The sequence below is a fragment of the Candoia aspera genome, chromosome 3, assembly GCF_035149785.1.
Source record: "Candoia aspera isolate rCanAsp1 chromosome 3, rCanAsp1.hap2, whole genome shotgun sequence".
Classification (NCBI taxonomy): domain Eukaryota; kingdom Metazoa; phylum Chordata; class Lepidosauria; order Squamata; family Boidae; genus Candoia; species Candoia aspera.
The window spans coordinates 45,487,483-45,511,051 of record NC_086155.1 but is presented as its reverse complement, the minus strand read 5'-3'; the positions used below and the strand labels follow the sequence as shown (position 1 = coordinate 45,511,051).

General features: G+C 36.1%; 1 protein-coding gene across 7 annotated transcripts in view; it reads left to right on the top strand.

Annotated features, from left to right (window-relative positions):
- NFASC (neurofascin) overlaps positions 1 to 23,569 on the top strand; it is a 199,322-nt gene that overhangs the window by 102,638 nt on the left and 73,115 nt on the right. For all 7 annotated transcript variants that reach the window (XM_063297527.1, XM_063297528.1, XM_063297525.1 and 4 more), the window contains 5 exons: positions 671 to 867; positions 1,578 to 1,700; positions 2,701 to 2,871; positions 20,832 to 20,943; positions 21,494 to 21,678. In XM_063297527.1, the coding sequence (XP_063153597.1) occupies positions 671 to 867; positions 1,578 to 1,700; positions 2,701 to 2,871; positions 20,832 to 20,943; positions 21,494 to 21,678 (788 nt within the window). The remainder of the gene's footprint in view (positions 1 to 670; positions 868 to 1,577; positions 1,701 to 2,700; positions 2,872 to 20,831; positions 20,944 to 21,493; positions 21,679 to 23,569) is intronic.

The window sequence follows — 23,569 nt, the reverse complement described above, 5'->3', positions numbered from 1 at the left end:
TCTCAAGAGTAGTATACAAACAAATCTCTTGATAATTACTGTATCATTACAAGAATGGCTGTGCCCATACCTCTGTAGAATTCATGGTTAAGCTATTTTGGCAGTCATTTTATGGTGAGTATATAGCAAAGATGGAGAATCAGTTCTCCACATAGGGGACCCATGCTTATCACTATGATTCATGATCATGTGGCTTAGAGCTGATAGAAATTAGTTTTTTTCATTCCAGTATAAAAGATGAATTTTGTTAAAAGGTGTGCATGTCATTTATCATGCCAAGTGTATCAAATAGTTATAAAAGAATCTATCAAAGCCTTTTTGGAGTGGTTTGAGGTAGCTTGCATCATAAAGTTTCTGTTATAATCACTATAGTTGTAGGTCTTCTAAATACATCCTGTGATTTAAAATTGCCGTGTCATCGTTATTCTGATAAGCATTGAATGTAAATATAGTGTAAATGTAGGTTTCATCTGTAATCATCTTTGATAATCATTAAAATCCTAAATGGGTGAATATCCTTGTATTATATTTCATCCAGGATGTAGGATACAGGATCCATTACTGCATGGAAAGTTAACAGATCTCAAATAACGTATACATTGTATAGCAACAAAGGCTGCCTGTTTTTGAGCAGACCAAGTTACTACCTCTGGTGCAATTTTGTTTACAGGTTTTCATGGACACGAAATGGGAAGTTTTTCAATGTTGCAAAGGACCCTCGAGTAATCATGAGACATTGGTCAGGTACACTGGTAGTTGACTTCCGCAGTGGTGGGAGGCCAGAGGATTATGAGGGAGAATATCAGTGTTTTGCTCGGAATGACTATGGAACAGCTATCTCCAACAAAATATTCCTGCATGTTTCAAGTGAGTATACTTTCAAAAAAATTGTTAACTTCATTGTGCATTTCTATAGCCTTATCAGTTATATGATTTAGTTTGCTAAGATTTTGTTTTGCTGGTTATAAAATTGTTGGCATGCAGTAAGCTAGTGTACAGTTTAATAAATACAGTGTTACTGCTTACCAAGAGATGAAAGAGGCTTTTAGCGTTATATTTTTTTCAATACTGATAAAAAACAATAGCAACCATCGTCCATTACAGCAATTTAGAAAATTGTTTTATTATTTTTATATTTCTCTAATGTATAATTTATGACACATCTGTCTCTAAGAACCCTTTCCCAGGGGCATCTGTAGGATGGGATAAAAAAACTCAAGATGGTAGCTTTGATCACTCAATTGGAGCCACCATCTTGGATTTTTGACTCCTTCCCTGCCGACATTCCTGCCTTTGTCCACAAGTGATTGTTTCCAATCTGCTCAGAACTTCTGTTTGTTCAAAAATTATATTCCTGTTCTCCTTTATTCTAACTTTTTTCAGGTTTGTTTGTTTTTTTAAACCTCATCAGAGATTTTCTGTATTCATTGGAGTCTTGTTTAATTTCTTACTCCCAGTATTTTTCTAGCCATAATTCATTATCCCAGGGTCATTTCATAAAGTATCCTCTTGAATCATTCTGTTTAAATATAATACATGAGTAAATGCAATTTCTCTTACAAGGTTTATAATTTCAGAATCTCCTTTGTGGCCGAAGGAAAATTTGGACATTCAAGAGGTTCATGAAGGTGCTTCACTTATCTTGGCATGCAATCCCCCACCTGGACTACCACCTCCTGCTATTTTTTGGATGAGTAGCTGTAAGTTTGCACATGACTCAAGTGGCTATAATTGTATTTGAAAATGAGTCAGTTCCATGACACAACATGAGATGGAAACTTAGGCTGAATATATACATCAGTGTTATGATTCCTTGTGGATACTGGCCGTATTGGGCCATCTACACCATGGCAAAAACTATGCCTTCAGATGTCATGGATAACAATCCCCACAATCCTACACCTTTGGTCATGTTGGAGGAGGCTAATGGAAGCTGGAGTATAAAATATGTGGAGGGCACAGATTTGCCTAGTATTGGACTGGGATATAACTGGAAAGGAGTTATCTGTCTGCTTTTCCCTCCTTCCATGTTCTCAACAGCAACATGGAAGACATGTTGTCAGTTAGTAGCTGTTGCTTGTTAATCAAATAAAAGCTGGAGGTGCAAACAGAGTTCCCCCAAGATGTTCTGCCCCATCTCTGTCCCAACCGCTGCATTATGTTTCTCCAGTGTATATGCTCAGGATCTCACTTTTTGAAATGAACTTCTTCTTTTGGTGTGCTCTCATCCCCTTGCTCCATGAAAGCTGTCCAGAAAAATAAATGTGCTGACTGACTGCAGCTATCAGCAAAACCTGATTTACGTAACAGATCTGTGGCTTGCCTTCTAGATTTGTGAATATCTTCTTTTTCACATGGATTAGATATGCAAGGGGATAAACTCTGTTGATTGGCTACAAGTACAAAAGCAACTAATGTTTACACAACTGTAGAAACACTGTAATTTTTTTTCATACATTTCAATGTACACTCCCATATTATCAGATGTGAAAAGATTCACATTAAAGGGAAGCATCTCAAAGGGTTTTTCCTATCTGCATTCATCACAATAATTGTGGTGGCTCAGTTATACTAGTTTCTTAATGCTAGCAGGAATTAATATGTGGCTTTCAGAGACTGTTAGGCCTAGTAGGTAATAGTCATTGGTTCCAATGTAGAGGTGCACAGCTATGAATTAAGAATTGCTGTCCCTTTTTCCAGCCATGGAGCCAATCCATCAAGACAAGCGTGTCTCCCAAGGGCAGAATGGTGACTTGTATTTCTCCAATGTCATGCAGCAGGATGCCCTCACTGACTATAGCTGCAATGCTCGCTTTGCTTTCACACATACCATCCAGCAGAAAAATCCTTACACCCTCAAGGTCCTGACCAGTAAGTATTTATTATGAATAGCTTAGTTGGAGTAACATCAGCAAGGTCCTTTCTGTACCGACTGTGCTGACAGTGTTTAGAGAAACCATCTTCTTTGCAAATGTGCAGCATTAATGTAACTATTTTTTTATTTTTCAAACATTTCTTAATTTATGTTGTTTGCTTCCTACATGTGTAGAAAAGTGTGAAAATATATTTATCTTCTCACGTGATTGTTCTGCATTAGTGTCCAAGGAGAACAGAGATGGGAAGGGAGCAGGAAGGATTTTGAAACAGCCCAACTGTAGGGATAATAGTGCTCTTAACTACTAGGGAAAGAGAAAAGAACAGAGGTGTCACTGCCCAGCTGATATATCTACAGACCAAGACATTTAAATATTTTTAAAGGAATATAGTTTATTTGAATACGTGTAGGGAAATTAGAATAGCAATAAAATGTTAAAAGGCTGGTCTTACATTGTGTCGTATTTTATAGTGCACTGCTTTGTTGTTGATATGATCCGGTTTCACAGAAGTCTCAGAGGGCTACGTGACCCTCCTGTTTTTAAATGCAGAGGTCTCCTTTAATGTGTTTGTTTTTGGGGCAAGGGATCATTTTAGAAACCTTCAGCAGACTTTTACCTGATAATCGTTTTTATTTTTTTCTAATTTAGAAAAGCAGATTAAAAGTTTGTATATTTCCACAATCAAGCTGCCCATTGTTTCCTGTATTTTTCTAAATGTATTCATCTCTGCTTATTTAGTAGTCCGTAAGGAAAGTGTGCATTTGTCTTCGTTCAACTTCTTATATTCAGCTTGATTCTGAAAACCTCACTTTTAATTTCTTCTGGTACTTTTGTAATATTAGGAATTGTCTTTTGGGCATTTCTGGTCTTCAGATAATGTCACTGAGCTAAGAAATGCCACATACACCTGACAATATTGCTGAGATATGACCTGCATTCATCAAGGGTCTGCTCTTCAGTATAGTCCATAGTTGTGTAAAGATAGAGCAAATTCTGTCTTCGTGTTTAAAAAATTATTTTACCTGAATGGCCATTAATTTCAGTGTTCATTGCCCAGGAGTAATGGCTTTTTGTTTATCCTCCTCTCCCATTTTTAGTTAATACTGGCTTGGATAGGGGAATGCATACAGGGATATGTCTTGTGTTTATATTTAACCCTTTTCTGTACGTCCTTTGGATTCAATTATTGATAAACAAAAAACTGTCCTAGCTAGCACCATAGGAAGAATGCCTTAGTGAATGCAAGCAACTGCAATGACTACTTTTGCCTACTTGGCTGATGACCTGTTTCAACACAGCAAAGAGCAATTTTTCTAGGCCGGGAGAGGAATAGTATTGTTTGTTTGTTCGCTTCTACTTTCATCAGCAGTTTCTCCTCAGACAACAATAGAGGCTAGAGTTGTGCAGGGTAAAGAAAAGTCGATACCTTCTTAAACTCTTTCTGCCTGTTACAGTCATCCTGCAGCGACACTTTGTCTTGCCAAAAACAGGGTTTAGAATCACCTCACAAGGAGATTGTTGTGGGGAAAATAGGATGCAAGACCCTTATGTCCTCTGCCTTGAGTTGTACAAAATAAATATGGAATATCGGTATTCACATGGTTGTGGTATAATTAACAATGGTACTGAAAGCAAGCAAGATGCTTGCAACCTTTCAGTATGGTGGTGGGAAGCTATACTGCAATGGATGGATTCCTGGGAGTATTGAAAGCCTATGGAGCATATGGCCATCACTCTTTCCGGAGTAAATTGCTTGTAAGCAAAATAGATGATTAAAACGTATTACTTCTAGTAAGAGCTACAAGGTACATATAAATAAGCTACAGATGTCAAAAGAAGTTGCTCCTTAGATCAATTCCATTGCTAGTCATTTAAGCTTGACACATTCAGTCCCTAGGGAACTCCACTAACTTAAGATAACAACGCATTCTTGTCTGTGCACCAATAAGAACAGCACTTCTCCTTGATTGGACTGTGAACGTTTGGACTGTTGACAGAATGAATAGAGTGAGTGAGTGAGTAGTGGTTAAGGCACCAAACTAGAAACTGGAAGACTGTGAGTTCTAGTGCTGCCTTAGGCACAAAGCCACTGGGTCTAATGGGGTGTGAGAATAACCTTAAGGAACAGGAGAAAGAGCTGCAGCCAAGACAACAGTCAGATAAACAAAATCTGAGTCCAAAGCAGACATGTAATTTGAGAAAAGTCTCAGACTTGACCCTCCCTAGTTTTCTTATAGATGAAGGCTGGGAGGAGGGAAGCACATTCAGACTTGCAATATTCTGTTACTGTAATCCTATAATAAAAGCAGCATTAGTATTCATAAGTTTGGCTTTCTAGACTGGGCTATCTCAAAGGGCTAACGCTGGGTGACCTTGGGCCAGTCATTCTCTCTTAGCCCTAGGAAGAAAGCAGTGGCAAACCACTTCCAAAAATCTTGCCAAGAAAACTGCAGGGACTCGTCCAGGCAATCTCCGGGAGTCAGCACTGACTTGAAGCCCAATAAATAAATGGATAAGGAAAAGAAAGAGAGATGGCAAGTGACTAGTCCTTACCGCTGAGAATAGAAACTTAATACAGTACAAAGCTCTTGGCTTGTAGTGGATACTTCTCACTACTGATTCATTTAAGCATATATCCTTGATTTGGAAAAAAAAATGTAGAGAACTTAGAGCCATCCTAGATTTCTGTCTATAACGTTAACTATCTTGAGAATATTGAAGAAAGTTACTGAAAATTCTAGCTCACAGGAATATCTCCTTAATATGATCAGGCATCACTTATCCCAAATAATTTGTGGGATTGCAAATTACATAATTACATAACGTACAAAAGGAATAAGAGAGTACTTCAAAAAAGGAGAATTAATGTTCCAGTGAGAAAAGTTCTGTGGGCCTTCTTTGTAGGAAAGGAAACAAAACATAGATAAACGGTTGTGGACTAGAATATAGCCGGAGAATGAATGACCAGATGAATGAACATACATAGAACATCAATATTCACTTTTGATGTTTCAGTTGAATGGTATCAACCATCATCTCAGTTATGTTATTTTATTTTTATTTTGAGCTATTTTTTAGCTTAATTCTTATTTGTAAATATCAGCTTTTCCCATCACCTACTCCCTGATTGTTTTGCGTAAAAATGCTAAGGGTAGAATGTGATTTCTAAAATGTACTGAAGATCCCAAGCGGAATGTGGAAAGACTTCCTCTGCTCTGCCATCTTGTACTGCATTATCACTGTTGCTATGCTCCGAGTCAACATGGGCTTTGTATAGTCATGTTACTGGTTGGTGTTAGTTGTCTTTTAATAATAGTCTTTCTCTCTCTCTCTCTCTCTCTCTCTTTCTCTCTCACACATACAATTTCTTTCTGTATGTTTTTATAATTCTGTTATTCCTCATGAATTTTTACTTGAGCCAGTAGAGATGTACACAAATGAAAAGTTTTATTCCATGCTTGGAACAAATCAGGCCTACTTAAAACTTCCTGCTGAAACAATTCTATGAATTTCAGTGAAATAAATCTCAAAATATTTCAAATATTCTGCTGTAGGGAACAACATAAATTTGAAGAAGCCATTTATTTTTCATTTTTATTGTTGGGCCGTAAAAATGGTAAGGGCTGTCCACAACCCAATTTATAGAAAAAATGGTCAAGTTGTTGTTTTTTTTAATTTGAACAACATTCTGCAAGGAGGCTGTAAAAATATTTCTGCTTGACTGTTGCTCCCGTTGTTTGCTATGGCAAAAAATACATTACTCTTTTTCTTCCTTGAAAAGAAGCTGGTCATGACAGAGAAGTAAGGTGTTCTAAGGGTATCTGGAGCAATGCTGAGATGTAGTCCAGACTGTATTTAGAAAATGCAGCTATGTTCAACCTATTACCTAAAGCGAGTGGTACTTGCTTTGTGTAAGGATAAATAACATACACAACATTTTGGCAGACACCTTGCTGCAGCTCTTATGCCTTTCTTCATCTGCTAATGAAAATTTCTGGCAGTATAGGAGGCCACTTGGAAACAGTCAGTCTATAGTAAGTAGGATTGGTTGGAAGGAAAAGTGACAAATGAAAAATATATAGAATGACATGAGTTTCAGAAATATTTAAGCATTCTGTTTTAAACTTTTAAATTGCTCTGTTTTCATTTTTTTTCAGTGCTCACTGAATTACAAAATGTAATGAAATTTGTTTCTCTAAATATACACAGCTGTTGCTGAATTATTTATTTTCAATTCAAATTAAAAAAAAATGGATAGTGATAGCAAAATAATACCTGAGAATGTACCAAACTGTTTAGTATGGTTTTCGTGCTCTTCTAATCACTTTAAAATGCCACTTCTTGGCTGTCCACTAACAGGGGCAGAATATTAAGTTTATTTGTTCATTTATTTAATTTTTTAAAATATAATACTTGAATCTGCTTTGTTCCCATACATTTTTTCCTGGCCTTGCCTATTTTTGGATTGTGGCCTTTGGCACTTCTCTCAAAAATAAATGCAGCCTTTGGCCCCAGACGTGTTGCACTACCCATGATATAAAAAGAAGAGAGAACAGGAATGGCCCGTTTGTGTTAGTGCTGTTTAATTATCTTCAGCCTACTCCTGAGTGCCAATTGTTCCTGTGTATCCATTTGGCACTTGGAAAATATTACCAAAATCTTTTCTGAGGAATGGGAGATAATCTGCCAAATTATTCCAGGATTTGTTGGTATAGTTGTAGGACATGTGTTATTAATAGCACTGCAGGTAAGCTCTCTTACAGCTTTTGAGCCTACTGGTCTGGTGGAAGGTTGTGGAAACAAAATAGCCAGAGTTATTCAAACATTACGCATACACAGTCCTTAATTTATATGTTATCTTTGCTCTTCACCTTGATTCCTCTAGATTCTCAGAGACTCCTCAGAAATGGAGTGCTACACTTCCCGTTAAATATAACTGAATCTGTGTCTTAAAATATGATAGTTATCCATTGTTTTATACAATATATTTGTTTATCCTATAAAACCATTGCTTTATTAAAATGATTAATAAATGCACAGGTTGTAACTTTACACATGCTAAGTTGAAATGAATGTGTTTACTTTCAAATGAATGGTGTATCAAATGTGTATTTTATTGTTTCTAGGCAGAACAGAAGAATATTTTCCACATTTTCCTTAATCCCAGAATAGAGGGAACTTCATAATTAAAATTATAAAGTGTGGAGACTCTAACAGATCACATTTTATTATTTATATAATTTTCTTATTAAAATGCTTGTTGTTTCAACAAGCATACTTTGCTCTTCCAAATTTCCTAGTTCCTTATTTCTCTGTATTCTTTTTGGAATTGTTTGCTTATCGGAATTTAAAGCTTGGTATTAATCTCAAATTGGACTTTAAGCTGGATAACATATATGATCAGATTATTTTTCTGATACAAATAGGCTGAGATATGTGATTCTGAGGAAATAAGTGATGGAAAGTAGGAGAGAGAGAACGATGAAAAGCAATGTTATCAGTACTATTGTTTGTGCATCTGCCTCTTTTTCTCATAGGGTGATTTACAAGTAGCCTTTTAGCTTGTAATTGTCATTGTTTATGAAGGAGGCCAATGCATTTCCTATCTGTACATTTTCATGATGGTAAGCTGTAGATTAATCCATTTTACTTGGAAGCTGATACTTTAGAGCCTTTCAAAGATTGTTGAGTTTGCTTCATCCACTTCAGTAGCAATTGAGCTGTTTTCATGGCTTCACTGGGCATGGGCTAAACATCAGGATGTTCATATAAAAGCCTCATGCTAAATTTTTTATATTTTTCTACGTTGGACCATTTATTTTCTCTGGTTCCCATCACACCTACCCATCATGACTGTAATATTTTAAAAGCCTCAATCTATGAATTTCCAAAACCTTAGTACTTGACTAGGAGACTTCCAGAGAATACTTGGGCTGCAGGATAGACTGGAAACTGTGGGGTACCTCTTGAGGAAAGCAGAGGCAAACTGCTCCTGTAATTGATGCCAAGAAAAAGCTGTGAATGTGTCTCGACAGAGATTTTACCTTTCTGTTCTTTAATCTTGCAATTCCCAGTTGCTTTTCAGTGTTACGTGTTTATCTCTTTTTTCCTCACTACAAAAAACAAAGTAATTTGATTAACTTCCTTTTGCCACCTCTGTTTAAGATAATAGCTATGGCTTGACATACAGTATTTATACAGTATGTCTACCAGGTTCTGGAAGTAAGAGTGCATATTCTAAATTTGTTTGTTTATGCATTTATTTTTTATTAACAGAAAATTTAAGCCACCCAAATCAGGAAACTCTGGTTGACTTTTACTTGTTGGAACTACATAGCTTGACCATAGAATAATTGGCAAATGAAGCTGTTGTGTTATTGATTGTAAACACTTATCTGGATTGTGGGGTTTATAAAGAAAATATGAAATTTCAGTGCTATTGCTAGACGTGAAATACTGAGTCTTGGAGTTAACTATGAAGTCTTCAGTTTGAAAAAAACCTACCCATTTATAAACTCATGTCTTTCCTATAGAAATAACTGAATTGCCACAATTTATCCTGACAGTTTCTTCAGTCTTGATGTTAAGTAAAACAAAAAACAGAGAAAGGAAATTGCATATGCTCTTAAAGCCCTAGTACATCTGTGTCTTAAATTTTTTTAAATAGGACTCAAGAGATTTTATAAACCAGATATAAATGATTTTACCAATTTTTCTTTTTTGGGAGGGGATACAGACTAATGGTAGTCCTCCTGAACTTCAGCTTAAGATTTTTTGACTCTACAGATTCTGAAATTCTCTCCATTGTGCCTAGCCTTTTATTTCCCTCCTCTTCTATTTTCATCTTTATTCTTGCTTTGCTTCATTTTACATTCAAATTCAGAAATGCTTGTTAGCTTGCACATTTCTCCATGGCAATTTAATTGATTTTAGTAGAAAGCATTATCATTCTGCAGCCTTGTATTTAGGAACATATCAAATTGCCACAATCATCAAGGATGTCATGGAAGCAGTTGAGAAAGATAACAAGAGACAGATTGCACTGTTCTTCATCCTTTAGTCTGCTTGGTTTCCATACTAGCTGTAAATGAAACACGCACGCACACACAAACACTTATGAATATATTCTAAATATAGTTAGATAGTAGTGAGTAAATATATTTTAAAAAATTGTATAAGAGTTTGTTTAAAATTGGCCTGCTATGACACTAATAACTTGTGTTTCCATATGAGTCATGCAGTATGGAAGAGAAGAAGGCTTCCCAACAGAAAAATAACAAGTTGCTAGTTTGGGAAAGTGTAATCCTAACCATTTGTGGTGAAGTTTCACAGCCTTCTGGTGATTCCAAAGCTCTTCCAGTGATAGACCAGGATGGAAGGGAAGAAGGTACACAAAGCATAGAGAGTGATGTTTCCAAAGCCAGTGAAGATAGTACATGGATTTGGTGGAATATTGGTAATGGATCCAGTGGAGTCACAGTCCCCCTGAGACATCCCATAACCTACCTAGACATGATTTCTTTGGTCCTTTCTGATGTCAGAGCTCTGATATCAAAAAAGTTCAATTTGGAAGCTCCTGGAGGAAGTTCCAAATGTTAGATTTTCTGCTCTGGGTTTGAAATTTGTCACCAACTTCAGAGAATTTTGAGAAAGTAGAGCTCAAGGATAGTAAATAATAGTTCTTGTTATTACTGTTGACAAATAATTTTATAGGTTTTTTTTTTCCAAAGTTGTCTTAGTCATGCATATCTCTTGGCAATTATTTTTAATGAAACACAACCCATTCTAACAATGTTTACATGAGCAAAGTCTCAAATGTGTTCTCTTTGCTTTAAAGTTGTTGTTTTGCTGCATCTAATCCTTACTTGGCATTTGGAGCAAATTAGCAAGATTGTTTTGTTTATTGTATGTGCTTGAAAACTCTTATGGCAAAACAGTTGCAATTTTGTGAGATTTTTAACAAATCTATTGATAATTTCCTGATATTTAGGAAGTCGAATGCAAAAATGTAATCAGTGTTTTCTTTAAAACATTAGCAACTATTTTGATTTTGCATGTTTGTGGTGTTTTTTAAAACAACCACAACTATAATTTAATATTTCATAGAAATAAGCAGTCTTAAAAGACTATGTCTTTTAAAACTGCTGTCTTGCATTGCTGTATTCTCTTGTTTATTTCCAGACTGTCTTGAGGCTTTTTTGGATGTTATGTGTATGATGTTTCCTGTGCTTTTCTTTCTGGCATGTACCTTGTATTTATAAAGTTCATTTTCTTTTGTGTTCTTCCTTTCCATTACATTTTGGTTACTCAGTGCATGCTTTGTTGCTTTTGGTATGCTCACATTATTTTGTTTATTACAGAGCATCCCCATAATGAAGCGTCCTTTCGAAATCACACTGACATATACAGTGGTGAGTCAATACTGACTTCTGGAGATCCTCACATTCTAACTTCTCTGTATCTAACCTGACTTACTATTGTGTTAACATCACTTGTTGGTCAGTCAGTGAAAATTGTGAGGCACTTTGATAGACACAATATCATCAAGTATATGTATCACACACCATCTTCTCAGGGACTCATACTGCATGATCTGCCAAACAAACAGTGTCTTCATCATTGTTAGATGTCAACAGTGATATTGACAATTCATATTTCAAAACCAGGTCATATTTATGAAATTCTGCTTTATTTATTGTCAGTTGGCTGTACTGTTTCTTACTGGTATGTGTAACAAAACAGAAGCTTTAAATAGGTAATTCCCCAATCACTTAATATTGCCAAAGCTTTCCATTTGAATTTCACTTTTGGCTAGCATGGGTTTGAGCAACACCCAGCAGCCAAGGCAGAGGTCTCCATTGAAGAATGAGGATCTTCTACTACTAAGAAAAGATTATGTGTATCAGTCATGTTGTTTATATTTAAAGTACATTTCTGTAATAGCTACAGATAAATGGAAAAGCCATGTTGTATATTCTTTGTAGTAGTATTATATAATTGTTTGAATGCTTCAAAAGAACTCTGTTCACTCCTTTTGTACACTGGAAGAAGCCTGAATTATACATTGTTTTTCAGATATATAGTCACCAGGCTCTTCCGTGGCATGCAAATTATGTGATAGTGTAGATATTTAGAAAGGGATTAATGTCTGTGGAATTAGGGAAAGAAGGTTGCAAGGAATAGAAGCAAAGTACTTTTGTGAATGCTTGTTTGGATGTATAAGCAGTGTCCTCCTGATCTGTGTAATACAAATTTATTTAAAGAGAAGTACAGGAAACTGAGTACATTGTTCTTTATAGACTTGCACAATAAATGAGAAATGAATGTACCTTTGTTTATTGTGCACCCAAAGAACATGTAGCATCTGTTGGTTGAGTTTTGTTTGCAGAGGTGCCTTATTTTCATGAATTCAATCCACATTTTTTCCTACCTGGGAAAATGTTCCTATATGACAAATGGTTAGAAACATTTTTTTTAAAAAACGACATGCTGTGGGAACAATGATTAAATTACCTTTCTTAGGGTAAGAGATACTTAATGTATGCCAATCCTTTCTTCCTCCAAGACTGATGAACCATTTTGTGTACATCTTCATTTTATCTAGTTTTTCAGATCTTTGAAAATAAGACAAGGGGATAATTCTCTTGGGAGGGAGATGCAAGTTCCAAAGATGAAGACTCCAGTGGTCCCAGGTTTTTTGTTTTTTTGCTGTTATGAGGTCAGGCTTAAGACCGAAAGATTACTGGAATCTTGGTTGATTTCTATCACTTTGTTTCAGTTGCTAGTGGAGTGCTAGGTGTTATAGAGGAGAAAGGATGGGTGATGTGCTCCAGACCTTCCCTACTCACCTTGTATATGAATTTTATTTCATCCCAAACCTGGAACAATCAAAGCTTTCTGGGTCCAATTCTTCGAAGTTTTTCCTCAGTTTGAAACAGTATGTTTTTCATACTTCATGCACAACCCTCCTACACAGCCTCAAAAAATACTCTGGGGCTTGGTCAACCCTCCACAGCAGGTTTGGAGGTAGCATTGAGGACTGCACTGTGCATCATCTCTTCATCCCTTACAGTGCAGCTGATGGAAGAAGGTTCAGCAGGTGAAGTAGCCTGCTGGATTCCACCAATTTCTTTTCTAATTATAGTTTAAAAAATATTTTTCTAGTTTCTTAATCAACTTTACCTCAGTTTAGTACATTTAAAAAGTCTTGAATTATATTTTGCAAATAGCATCGTCTGCATTTAAATTAGATTTTTTTATTATTCTTGAGGGGTACTTTGGGAACCATTACTGTAGAAATAAGCATTAGCATGCCTGTATTGTAAATAAATAGACAGTAAAAAATGCAATCTGAATGTTTCTTAAATATATGCGCTCTTTTTCTTAGTCTTAGTATTATTTTTGCTCTCAAAGATCAGTAAAAAATAAAACTCAATAGTAAAACATATAAAAAAGAACAAATCATAAAATTAACTGGGCTTATCAATTAGTCTGTTGCACATTTTGCATATGATATAGCAGAATTTAGTTACATCTAGGATAACAGTAATGGATATCCGAGAGTAAAAGTTGTAAGTAAAATTGATTGGAATGACCAGGAAATTTACTTAAATGTTGGGTTGTCCTCTTCTTCCATATCTTCCTATTCAGCTGTCCAAATACAGAATGACAAAATCATAATTTAATTTGAGAGAGGGAACAAGTATAGACTACAAATTCCAGTTATAATATGTGCAACCATTTACAATGGACCTTAAGGCATAAAAATTACCAGAAAATCCTGTTTCATCCTTGAGTTTGACTGGAGAAAGGAAAGGATAAAGTTCAGGTGGGCAGTAATAGTGAAGTTTAACGCACATGCGCAAACAGGAGATGGCTGCACATTTTTACATTTTTGCATAGTGCCTGAATTATTGCAAGATGGACAGAGGATGTACATTTATCTCCTGCCCCTATTGATGTCCTATCATTTTCTACAAGTTCTGCAACAGAGAACTGTATTGATATTAAATGGCTCCTCTATCAATTTATAATTTTGGAAAATTAAGATTCTTTATGACGTGGTTACTCTAAGTAGAGAAGACTGTCCTGTAGTTATTTCCTCTCCAGTTTATGGAGGATGGCAGCATCAAGGGATGGAATAAGCATGCTCATCCTTGCCCCTCCTCATAAGTGCTTATGCTAGGAAAAAATAGAATGGCTGATATATGTATACAGGATTAGCATGTGTATATTATCTTTCTGCATGCCAAAGGAAAGCATGTTTAATTTTAATCCATGAAAATGTTCACTGTCCCTGTGTCAAAATTGGAGCAACGTTACTGTGGAAGTTCTATTTTGACAAAAATTAATTAAGATTAAGTCCCTAGCCCTAAGGTTAATGTTCTGTTCTTCACTCTTCGGCTTTTTCACAGAACAGGTTTACTCAGAGGAACACAGTATATGAATAATATCTTATTGGTCAGAATCATGAAATTTAGTAACATATAATCTCTTACCATTACATTTTATAAACCCCGTTTAGAAGATCTATGCCATATTCACAGCTCTATACCTCTTGCCTGCTGTAATAGATGCAAAGCTGGCTAGACTTCATTATTTCATTGTCCGTTTTTTTTTCCAGCAATAAGTAGATTTGCAGGAAGCTTATGGAGAGAAATCTGCCTTCATGAAGTATAAACAATAAAAGGAATAATTATTCAACAGTACATACCCTATGAGAAGTGGGATGCTTTGTTAAATGGTATCCATTCAGGTTGGCAGAGTTTTGAAGGAATGCTTCACTTTAAGCTTCAAATGAAACCCCCTTAAAAAATGATTTGCATCGCGTATTAATTCTTTATCCAATTCTTTACTAAAATAATTGCCAAGTTTACCAAAGTTTTCAGTGGATATTAAATAAGCAGTTTACCTGTAAATATCTTGGGAAGACCTTACTGTCCTATTTATAGTCAGGGATGTATTCACCAATGCACTGTTTAGAGATACTCATGCAATTTCATACAATCCCTGTGGGTTTCAAAGTCAATTGTTCTGAAAATGTTCCTGCAAGAAGGCATTGATTAGTGAGCTCACTCAAAGCTGAAGGACATTCCTGAGCAATCTCAGAGGAATATGTCTTGTATCAAGTCATCTCATTGATTCATCTAACTCAAGATGTCCATACTGAGTAGCAGCAGCTCTTTAGGTGTTCAGGCAGGAATGTTTTCCAAACCTGACTCACACTACCCGGGACTGGAACCTGCTACATGAAAAAAACCTGCTACATGGAAAAAGAGGCACGGCAACTGTTGTAGGTCAATGAAGCAATTTAAACATATGCTTCAAATACTCTCAAGAGTTTATTTACAGCAGTAATCTATTAATTAAATAATTAGCTAACTACACCGTAGCGCATTTTGTGATGTTACCTATGTCTCTTCTGTGGTTTGTGAATAAGCCTGAAAATTTATCTTGGCTTTCTTAATGAAACCATTGATAACCTATGTTTATGTAAGATCTGCAAAACAACTTAATTTCTGGCCCTGTGTGATTTTTTTCAACTCAGTTTCCTTTCCTGCATGCAAATGTAAGTAAGAGACAAAGAGGGCATCTCAGCATCCATATTCATAAATCAGATCGATTTTTATACCAAACTCCTTCCTAGGGTAGAAATCTGCTCTATACTGATAATCCACAGTGTATGTATCTGTGCCCTATCACACAGGAAGATTTAGTCCAGCATTCTAGTACATAAACACCCTCTTCTAGCCTCAAATATCTGTTGACTAGTTGCAAACATTTCTTTCTGTTAACACTTATTAACATGGCTCTGTCAGGCTCCAAAAATTGGAGGAAGAGTCCATGTATGCTACCCTGAGCTGGGAAAAAGGCAGAGTATAAATCTAGTAAATAAATAATATTAAAAAAAATAACATGCCTGCTGCTTCTTTATATCATAATTGTTCATCAGTAAGTTTTATGCATGTTTTTAATCTATTTTGTTTGCAGATTTCTCTGTGCACCAGTAAAGTTTTTTGTAGATGTTTCTGCTCAGCTGCTTATCTTAATCTTTCTACAGTTCTTATACTTGTCTCTTTGTTTGTCTTGCCTTAAACATTTCTTTCTCTTTGTCTTTGTGTGTGTGGTATGTGTGCACAGCTTAGGGAAGTGTCAGTATCTGTGGTAATTTTCATTTAATTAACAAAATGAGTCCATATTGAGCAGCATGGAATAATTGCTTGTTTATGACACCATTTATTCAAGGTTCCTTCTACATAATGGCTTTTTAAAAAAAATCTTATGTCAGCTGTCTTCTTGGTTTGAAACCTCTTTTGATGAATTTAAATCTCATTTTTATGGAGTAAATATTAATAGTACGGCATTTTTTTTTGTTCATCAACTTAACTATGAAATGGCCATCGGCTTCTGTGTCATCTGCAGAAACCTTTTGTTTCTTTCATTCATTTACTTTCCTTCCCCTTGGAGTTCATATTTATCTGGAAAAAACCTGTAAGTACCATTTAGAAATATACGTGTGCAAGCTACAATAGAATATTTGTAGCTAGCACACCTAAATAGAATATTTAGATGTACCATAAGCTCATTCTGATACTTGTGCGTGAATCAAAAGCAAGAGCTCCATCTGGTCTTTCAGTGGGAATGGTGGACTGAACGGCTGTGCCCGCAGTTTCAGCGGGCGGAGCTGACAATGCGGTAACATTTTTCAGGCTCAGGCAGGTTTTCCTGAAGCCCAGAAATGTTCTCCATATCAAGGAGAATACCTGGAATCACCCCATCTTTCCTCCGGATGGCTACTTACAGCCAGAAGATCACAGTGTTTTGCTTTCAACTGGTAAGAACCAGCTGGGAGGCAGGGAATTCATCACTTTTGCAAGCCTCACTATAGTCTTAAAGGGACACTAAGACCGGCCACCCTATTTCTAAATCACCAATTGTTTTTTTTTTAAGTATATTTACCCCAAGAGAGGCTTTCTACAGCAAGGAGAAGCTGGTTCTCTTGGTGCTTAGCATTATTTTTGGGATTACTTTTTTAAAAAATTCTTTTAAGTTTTGGATTTCATTTTCCTTCCAAAGGAAATTCCAAGGATTGAGAGTAAACAATTATCTTCCTGTTATTATTTTTGTATTAAATTTCAAGCTATTAGAATTTGCCTTCATGTTAAATCGGCTGATTTGAACCTTCAGCTTTCTGTTTTCACTTTCCCTTGAGAACTGTCTGCTATCTCACTCTCACTTTATGTAAACACACATCGGAACTCTTCCATATCTTCGACTTTCACTGGTTAAGCTCCTGGGGGGGGCCATAATCTACTGCATGAGACATGGAGGATTTCAAACAGATTCTTTCTGACTTCCACCAAGATTTTAAACAGATTTCTTCCGACTTCTGTCAAGCTTTTATGCAAAATATCCAGGCCATTGTGGAAGATATGAGATCTAAAATGTGTCAGCAGGTTGGGGATGTGGTGGATGAAATTGAGGAATTTAAGAGCAATAGAAAGGTTTTTTTAAGACTGAGATTGGGATTTTTATCAAGATGCTGGATGAAAATTGGATAATGGAGTTGGAGAAATCTAAGGGAGAGAGTGTTCTGCAAGCCATAAGTAAAATCGATCTCCTGGTGGAATGCCGTGAAAAGAACCTGGAATCTTTGAGGTGGGCATTGGGCTGCTTGATTCTTTCAAGAGAAAAGCTCTCTGCGCATTGTGGGGATATGTAACTGCTCTGGTTTATTCAGAAGTGGGATAAGGGTCGAAGAATGTTCATCTGGTTTGCTTTAAGGATTTGATTGATGCTATTTGCCTTTAAAGATTTGGATTTACTGTTTTGAATTGGCTTTGTTTTGGGGGTTTATTAAGTTTAAAATTATTAAAACTGTTGTATTAGGGTTAAAGAATGTTTATCTGGTTTGCTTTAAGGATTTGATTTATGTTATTCTCTTTTAAAGATATGGAATTACTGTTTTGAATTGTCTTTGTTTTTTGGGTTTATTAAGATTGGGATTATTAAAATTGTTGTACTATTAAGTATAATAGCAGGCAACTTATATGCTTTTTAATTTCTTATTATAGTAGACAGAAATATATAGAATAGTGGTAGGAAGGGAATAATTAAATAGGTGTTAACTTTTGGAGGGGAGAAAGATGATTAGGAGGTTTATATGAATTTTTTTTCTTTATTTTAATATAAGGGGGAGGAGTAACTGTACTTAGTGATTTTTATTGTGTTAAAGTGGAATGACTTATAGAAATAATATGGTGTTTTGGTTTAATATAAAGTGAGAGATTGATTATGGAAATTTTTGTATATCCTTGATGTTAAAAGTTGGAAGGCACATCTTTTTATAAATTTGAAAAAAAATTCTCTTGTGGTTCCACACTTTTTTAGTTTCTTTTTCTTTCTTTGTAGGTTTTTTGGGGGGATAGTTTTTATTCTTCTCTTGAAACCTAATAAAATTTACTATTAAAAAAAAGCAAGAGTTCACTCCAGTGATTTATTAAGGCATCCACAATGACAGAGTCTCTAGAACTGATTTTTAGAATCACGTCAGTTTCAAGTATTGTAGCCAAACCAGGAGCTTCCATTACACAGGCTCATTTAGATCTATTGAACTAATTATATTGTCCTTTGGATCCCACTGAACCAAGCGAGATCCAGTTAATATTAAACCAAAGTCCGATGAAGCATTTAATAAACATTTAACTTTTGGGCAAAAAGATTTTACTAATCTCAGAATGCTTTCACCAGTGTTGTACTTTGAATCTTCCCTGTTAATCAAATCCTCAATTTTCAGTGCTACTTCATCATTTTACAGTGCTAAAATGGATATCCAACTCTTGAAACCTTTTCATCCTATTTAAAATATTTCCATTAGCAATGCTACTTTGAAGCCAACAGTGCAGATAGCTGCTTTAATCCAAAGCTTTGTATGCTCTCTGCTATAGATAAGGAACAATTTGTTGAAAAAAAACCCCTCAGTTACTGGCTTTAATGTTGAGGTAGTGCCTTCTGCAGAACAATTTTTTCCTCTGGAACTGAGCCTCAAAAAATTGGATTTGTTATACTAAGTGAGTATAAATATTTCACTGGAATGAAATAACACTGGACTAATTGAGGCTGATGCATAGCTTTCTTCAAATGCAGTTCAGTAAAACTCAAAGTTGACACATGTTAAGTTTTCCTGGATCCCAATATACACCAGTTTGGTTAAGTGGGACGTTTTAATTTTGCTGTACAAATAAGGCTGTATTCACTATTGTGATAATGGAAAAAGAGGTAAGTTGTTCTGACAGTACACATGCAGTGAAGTACATCTGAAGTAGAATTTACTATTTATTTCTGTGGTTGAATTCTAAGGCTGCCTACTAGCCAATGACTCTGAGCAGCTTACAAACGATTAAAAACAATAAAAGAAAAAATACAGAATACCAATAACAAACAACCTCACTGGGGAGGGAACGACCCCCATACCCCACAATTGCAATACAATTAGTGGGATCACACTCCACCTTTATCCCAGTGCCTGTTGGAAGAGCTGAGAGTCTTTAATGCTCTCTCAGCTGAGTTGGGGCTATATAGGCCGTGGAGGGAATGTTGTTTCGAGGGCAGGCACAGCTACAAAGAAGGGATGCCTACTGGATTCTATAATGTCACTGCTTAATTGACGGGAGCCAGGATATGCCAACCCTGTCAGATCTTACAGGATCTTACAGAGAATATTGTGGAGAGGCAGTCTTACAAATACCCAGGCCCTGTACCCTGGACAATGTTTTGTGGAATAGCTTATGCAATGACTAGTATAACAGCTTGTGAACCTGCTTTTGAATTGGATCAAGGCTCATGGCTCAGTGGAATGGCATGCTCAGTAGCTTAGTAAGCGGTATCAAAGTATGAAATTTTTCACTTGAGCAAGGATGAATTCAAGGCTCTGAAAACAATAGCAGAATTATGCTAGTGAAATTAAATTTGGAATTACTTATTTTATTCTCAGTACTGAAATAATTTGGTGTTATATTTTATTTCTGTCTCTTGGAAAATCATATACCTCTCTTAGTAGGAGGTCTTGTTACCATTAGACAGGACCTGTGTGTGCCTTATTTGATGGGTTTGTCATCACAAAACTACAGGAGGATTCTTCCTGTAATCCTAAGCATATGTACTAAATATGAAACTTCTTAAAGACTGTTGGGTGTATTTTCAAGTGACCATACACCAAATGATTCTTGTTACTGTCTTCAGTTGTCACCTTCAAATTCCACAAAAAGTGTTGGTCAGATTTTTTTCCTTTTACAGGAAAATTCTAGGCTGATCATTCAGAAGACTGAAAATGATAATGTAAAGATTCCTCTGTATAAATGAAATATTCCATTTATATCACAATCAGGTTTCATGAACTTAAGTTAACTTCACAGTTTCCAGGAGACCCAGTACATATTACTGAACATGTCATACAGCTTTAAAAAAAAACCCGCTTGATTTAATTGTTTTAGTTGTTTCCTGTGATTTGTATTTTCCCAAAGTTAAGTTTCACCAAACAAATTTAAAGTAGTATTGGAATTTTGTTGAATACTACAGGTTATTGTGATCTCCACAAAGCGGTATATAATAACATTTCATAGGGATATTTCTGCAGTATTATTTTCAAAAGGGAAAGTTAGAATTTCCTTTTTCTAAACATCAAGCTTGCACATCGGTAAACTTTGCCGTGAGTAAAGTGACTACTACTATTACTATTATTGTTACTTCATTCCGTTCCATATGTCATTGTCTGATTTTTCCATTTAAATCTTGTTCCATTTTAGTATCTTCCCAATCTCTTGGATGTTGCAAAGATGCTCTAATTTGCTTGTTTTCTGTTGCTACTGGTTGTCTTTCATTTCCATCCACTCCACAATGCTCTTTGGAGAAGGATTTACAATTCTGTATTTTTCCTCCCTTATGTCCTGATTTCAGCCCGAGGTGTTGCAGAAAGGCAGCCCAGCTTCATGTACCCTGTTGGGACCTCAAGCAGTCAGATGGTGCTAAGAGGGGATGATCTCCTACTGGAATGCATTGCCTCAGGAGTGTACGTACCACTTGGGATCAGGGGAACCATGGTTTGTTGAATATATTTCTATAATTCTGGTTTCGTTCTGGGGGAATAAAATCAAAGCCAGTTGCTTATTCCTGCTGATTGTAGGTTTGGTAAATAAAAGGTAACTTCATGAGTACAAATAGGAAATAATTCAAATGGGAAAATTCAAAAACATGAAATTTAGTGGGATTAATCATGAATGTCTATGGGTGGGGGGATCTAGTGATAAAAAGTGTATATCTCAAACACCTCACAGAAAACTCTCTCACTGGATTGTATCTGAAGTCTTTACTCTCAGGAGCCAAAAATTAACAATTTAACCTTATACGTGAATATAATCAGTAATTAAGTTATAGTCTCTTCTCATTGATTACATTGCTTCCCAAGTTGCTTGGCAGGTATAATCTGTTATTTTGAGAGAACACTGAAAATTCTACCCTTACCTTAGGCTGCTAGTCTCCAGGAAAGTTCTTTACAGTACATATTTCATGTTGGAAAAATCTTGGCATCAAATGCTTAAATCTTATGTTTTTTCCTTCAGTCCAACACCAGATATCATGTGGCACAAAAAAGGTGGTGATCTCCCATCTGGCAGGATCAAGTTGGAAAACTTTAACAAGGCTCTTCATATTGCAAATGTTTCTGAGGAAGATTCTGGGGAATATTTCTGCTTAGCTTCCAACAAAGTGGGCATTAGCCGCCATAGTATCTTGGTGAAAGTGAAGGGTATGTCACATTTATTGTACCTTCTTATTCCCCAGCAGCTAGTAATGCAAAAGACTAGTGGAGGAGGCTTACATAGCAAATCTTTCTGGGGTGTTCTGACCATGTGATGGGAACATGGTATCAGAACTTCTCCTGAGTAGCAAGTTACTGTTCTGAACACAACCCTACATATCTTTATTCAACCAAATGGAGGAGAACATAAATCTGTCACTGTTCCTTAGATACAGTGAATTATTCAAAAAGGATTTTACATAGTTCAAGAAGCAACTATGCATGGCCTGAATTTTGTTTTACTCTTCTGTCTTATGTATTTATGTATACTTGCACATATGTGTATAGATCTGTTGGTGCACATAATTAGTTAACAAGCTTGGGTATATTTCATATTAAATGTGAAGTCCCAGAATGTGAAGATGATCCATGCATATTAAAATGACAACATAGAGATAGTTGAGATGAGGATCGTAGGCAGAATTCCTAAGATAGTTAACAAAGGAGCAGAACAATTATACAGCAGGTGATGGAATACATATTTGGCATATCAAGATAAATTGGGGAAGACCCATACCCAAAAGACTGTCAGTTTCTACAACTCTGGATTAGAGTAGGCTTACTCAGCATAATTTCTTAACCATTCAATGCAATACGATATCTTTATTTCAGTCTTTGATCAACGTAAAGTAAAAGCATAGAAACTAAAGAGTATAGGATCTGAATACCATAAGGACAGTGACTGTACAGTTAAAGAATGGAGAGATAAAAGCTACAAGCTAGAACCGAAATCTGTACTATGCTAGATAGAAAGCTAAAAGAATAAGAACAATCTACTATAGCAAAAGCTGTAAAACTAAATAGCTGGAGATTAATAGTTAGGCATGAGTTGTGTCAAGCCTGATTGGCTCTGGCTGATAATCAGCACCCAGTGAATTTTGTATGCTGCTATGCAGAACTTGGCAAAATTATGTATTTTGAGCTGGTTGGAGTCAGAGACTAGTAAGGAGATACTAAATCGGCCTGTGCAGTCTGGTAACCTAGTGAACCGTTGGGGGAGAAAAAGAGTGCTGTGAATATTTCTATAAAATGAGCAAGAGAGAATAACATTCTCAATAGTTTCAACTTGCCTGGCCTCACAATGGCACAGACATTCTAGGAAGAGGATCTTCCTGTACTTTCCTTCTAACGCAGCTGAGGGAAGTCCATTGCAGTGAGCCAAAGTAGTTAGGAGGTTTAAGCTGCATAAGATATGCCACCTATGTATTCTTAGGTTTTCAGAGATGTGGTGTGGAGCCTTATCTAGGTTGGTGTTCTGAACCTGTTATTTACTGTTTAAGAAGAGCTGGCCTGCTTGTAGCTCAAGGAGAATAAATGGCAGGGGAGCCAACATGATTGTAACTTGTCCAACTGGATTTTCTTCTGGGTGGACTTATGTCCATCATGTGGCATTAGTATTAGCTAGGCCCACTGAAAAAATGATAGTCTTAACTAAAAAGTGAGTACAGACAACTATGCTCTGGCCTCCATTGTTACCAGGCTTCCCTCCTGTCATGGACAATGTTAGAGACATAGTAGGGTATCTGGAATACTGTTCTTTCAAATTTGGAGTGAATGAACTCCAGGGGGCAAAGTTGGAAAAAGGGACCAGCTGGGTTCCATAAAGAAATTGCAGCAGAAGCTGTTGTAGGTAAGTAGAGGCCACTTCTTGAGTGGAAGAATTTTGAAATAGAGGAAGTACTCTGGTCATTTGGACAATGTAGCTCCCATTGACCTTCCCAGAGTCCAATGAATGGCAGATAATCTAAAGGTATTTAAATCATGGGACCTGCTCAATTACATTCCCATTTATACGCCACAAGTATATTCCAATTTGCCCTAACGATCAAGTATTTCATCA